This window comes from Nicotiana tabacum, chromosome 17 (assembly GCF_000715075.1).
Source record: "Nicotiana tabacum cultivar K326 chromosome 17, ASM71507v2, whole genome shotgun sequence".
NCBI classification, from domain to species: Eukaryota; Viridiplantae; Streptophyta; class Magnoliopsida; order Solanales; family Solanaceae; genus Nicotiana; species Nicotiana tabacum.
Window position 1 is genome coordinate 69,856,726 of NC_134096.1, and position 2,038 is coordinate 69,858,763.

General features: G+C 35.2%; 1 protein-coding gene across 1 annotated transcript; it reads right to left on the reverse strand.

Moving 5' to 3' along the window:
- Window positions 1-445: 445 nt before the first annotated feature.
- LOC107792344 (uncharacterized) lies at window positions 446-1,749 on the reverse strand. The gene is made up of 2 exons (XM_016614554.2): window positions 1,559-1,749; window positions 446-1,464 (listed from the first exon to the last, which is right to left on the reverse strand). The coding sequence occupies exons 1-2, from the start codon at window positions 1,686-1,688 to the stop codon at window positions 512-514; spliced, it is 1,083 nt and encodes a 360-aa protein (XP_016470040.1). The 5' UTR covers window positions 1,689-1,749; the 3' UTR covers window positions 446-511.
- Between the last annotated feature and the right edge of the window lie 289 nt (window positions 1,750-2,038).

Genomic DNA, 2,038 nt, shown 5'->3' on the forward strand with positions numbered 1-2,038 from the left:
CAACCTCAGTTCTTGACTTCTTGTTATCTATTTATGACCGATGGAAAAGGGAAAAAATGACTAGTAATTGATTTCAAAAAATCAAGCAGAAGAGCCGAAACAAAAACAGATCATTTCTCTACACAAAGAAAATGAAACATTTCATTTTGACTTTTTGGCGTATATATATAATTAAAGAGGAAGATAAAAGAAACTTAGCTAGACTAAATCATTGTCTTGTATAAGGAGCTTTTGATTGAATGCTTCAATTGAACAACCACCCTTGAAAGGGAGAAAATCTTTTGGCAAGTTAGACAATCTTTTCATTTACTCGTTCGTTCTCCCGTTGAAACAGCTTACTATGTTCACTATAACAAATTAACAATGGTAGCCAAATATGACAACTACCATTTTCTTTTTAAGAAACAATACTGCTATTAATTTCAACATGATAATGCAACAGAAATAACATGCAGCCGTGGTATATATATACTGAAAGCTAAAAAAATCTGTAGAAGTTAGCTAGTAGTAATTAACAATCCCATGCAAGTTGATCTATGGAATTTACGTTAGTGTAAATTCCACAAGGCATCAATGCAGAATCCACAAACTCAAAATCAAAGTTAGAGTTGTCAAATGTAACATTCTCCGCGATTTGTCCATTGTTGTTGAACTCATGATTAACCTTGTAGACTTCTTCTTGACAAATATTTTCCTGAAGCTGAAGTAGTTGTGCTCCTTCTTGCTGTACTAACTGCATTTCTTCTTGTCCATTGGAGGGACCAATTAATTGCGGTTCAAAGCCTGTAACATCCCACATGCAATTCTCATTTATAATTCCAAACCCTGATGGACTTAAGGAAGAAGAAGATGACAACAAATTATTGGAAGTACTCTGGTTTTGATATTCAATGGTGGCAAGGTTTGAGTTTTCCATATTCGTCGTGGTGGGAACGCTAATGGGATTCATATAATTGTAAGTAGTACTGGTCAGTGAGGATTTACATGGTCGATCCCAACTTGTTTGGGACTGAGGCAGAGTTATTGTTGTTGTAGTAGCAATAGGAGGCAATGCGGCAAGACTTGCTTTGATAATGTCCATGGAAATTACTCCTACTTCTTTGCTTGATGATAAAGTTTCAATAGTGAAAACAGAGGTGGAATTTGGATAATTAGAAGTCTTGGATTTGCAGCTGTTTTTCATCTTGTTGTTTTGGTGATGATTACGAGAGAGGAGGTTGTGGGTGTTTGGATCAAAGCCTTGAGCAATAAGCTTCTTTTTTATGGCAGAATTCCAGAAATTCTTGACTTCATTATCAGTCCTACCAGGTAAATGTTTGGCTATTTGTGCCCATCTGTTTCCCAAGATTCTATGAACATCAATTATGGTTCTCTCTTCTTGCTCACTAAAACAACCCCTTTTCAGATCTGGCCTTAAGTAATTTATCCACCTCAGTCTGCAACTTTTTCCACACCTTTGTAATCCTGCACAATAATATAAGAAAACAAATAAGCAAATAAGCATATATATATTTCATTTAATTCCATTAAGGAAGCTAAAACCAAATATATTAAATACCGGCTAGTTTAGGGACAGAACTCCAGCAGCTATGGCCATGGGTGGTGATGTGTCTAATGAGTTTTTCATCTTCTTCTGGAGACCAAAGACCCCTCTTTACTTTCTGTTTGCTGCAGCAGTGATGGCCCATTTTGCCTTTTAATTTGCCCTAATTCTCACTACTATGAGCTGCAGCTGCATCTATATACTGCTGGCCTGGCTGCTTTAATTTATTTGTTCACGATTATATATTTATGTTCCAAGTTAGCTTGTCCAATTTATTAATCATGGTATACAAAATATTTGTCTACACTAAGCACAGAGAGAGTACTCGTGTGTTTTTCTTTCTCCAAATATTAGACAAATGCTATACGTGTTTGACTAAGGTGAAGTAGACATCTTTTTAACCTATAAAATATTCATTAACATGACATTAACATGACAGGAGATATAGAAATATATTATATATACATACATAGAGTAGAGAAAGAGAGATTCTAG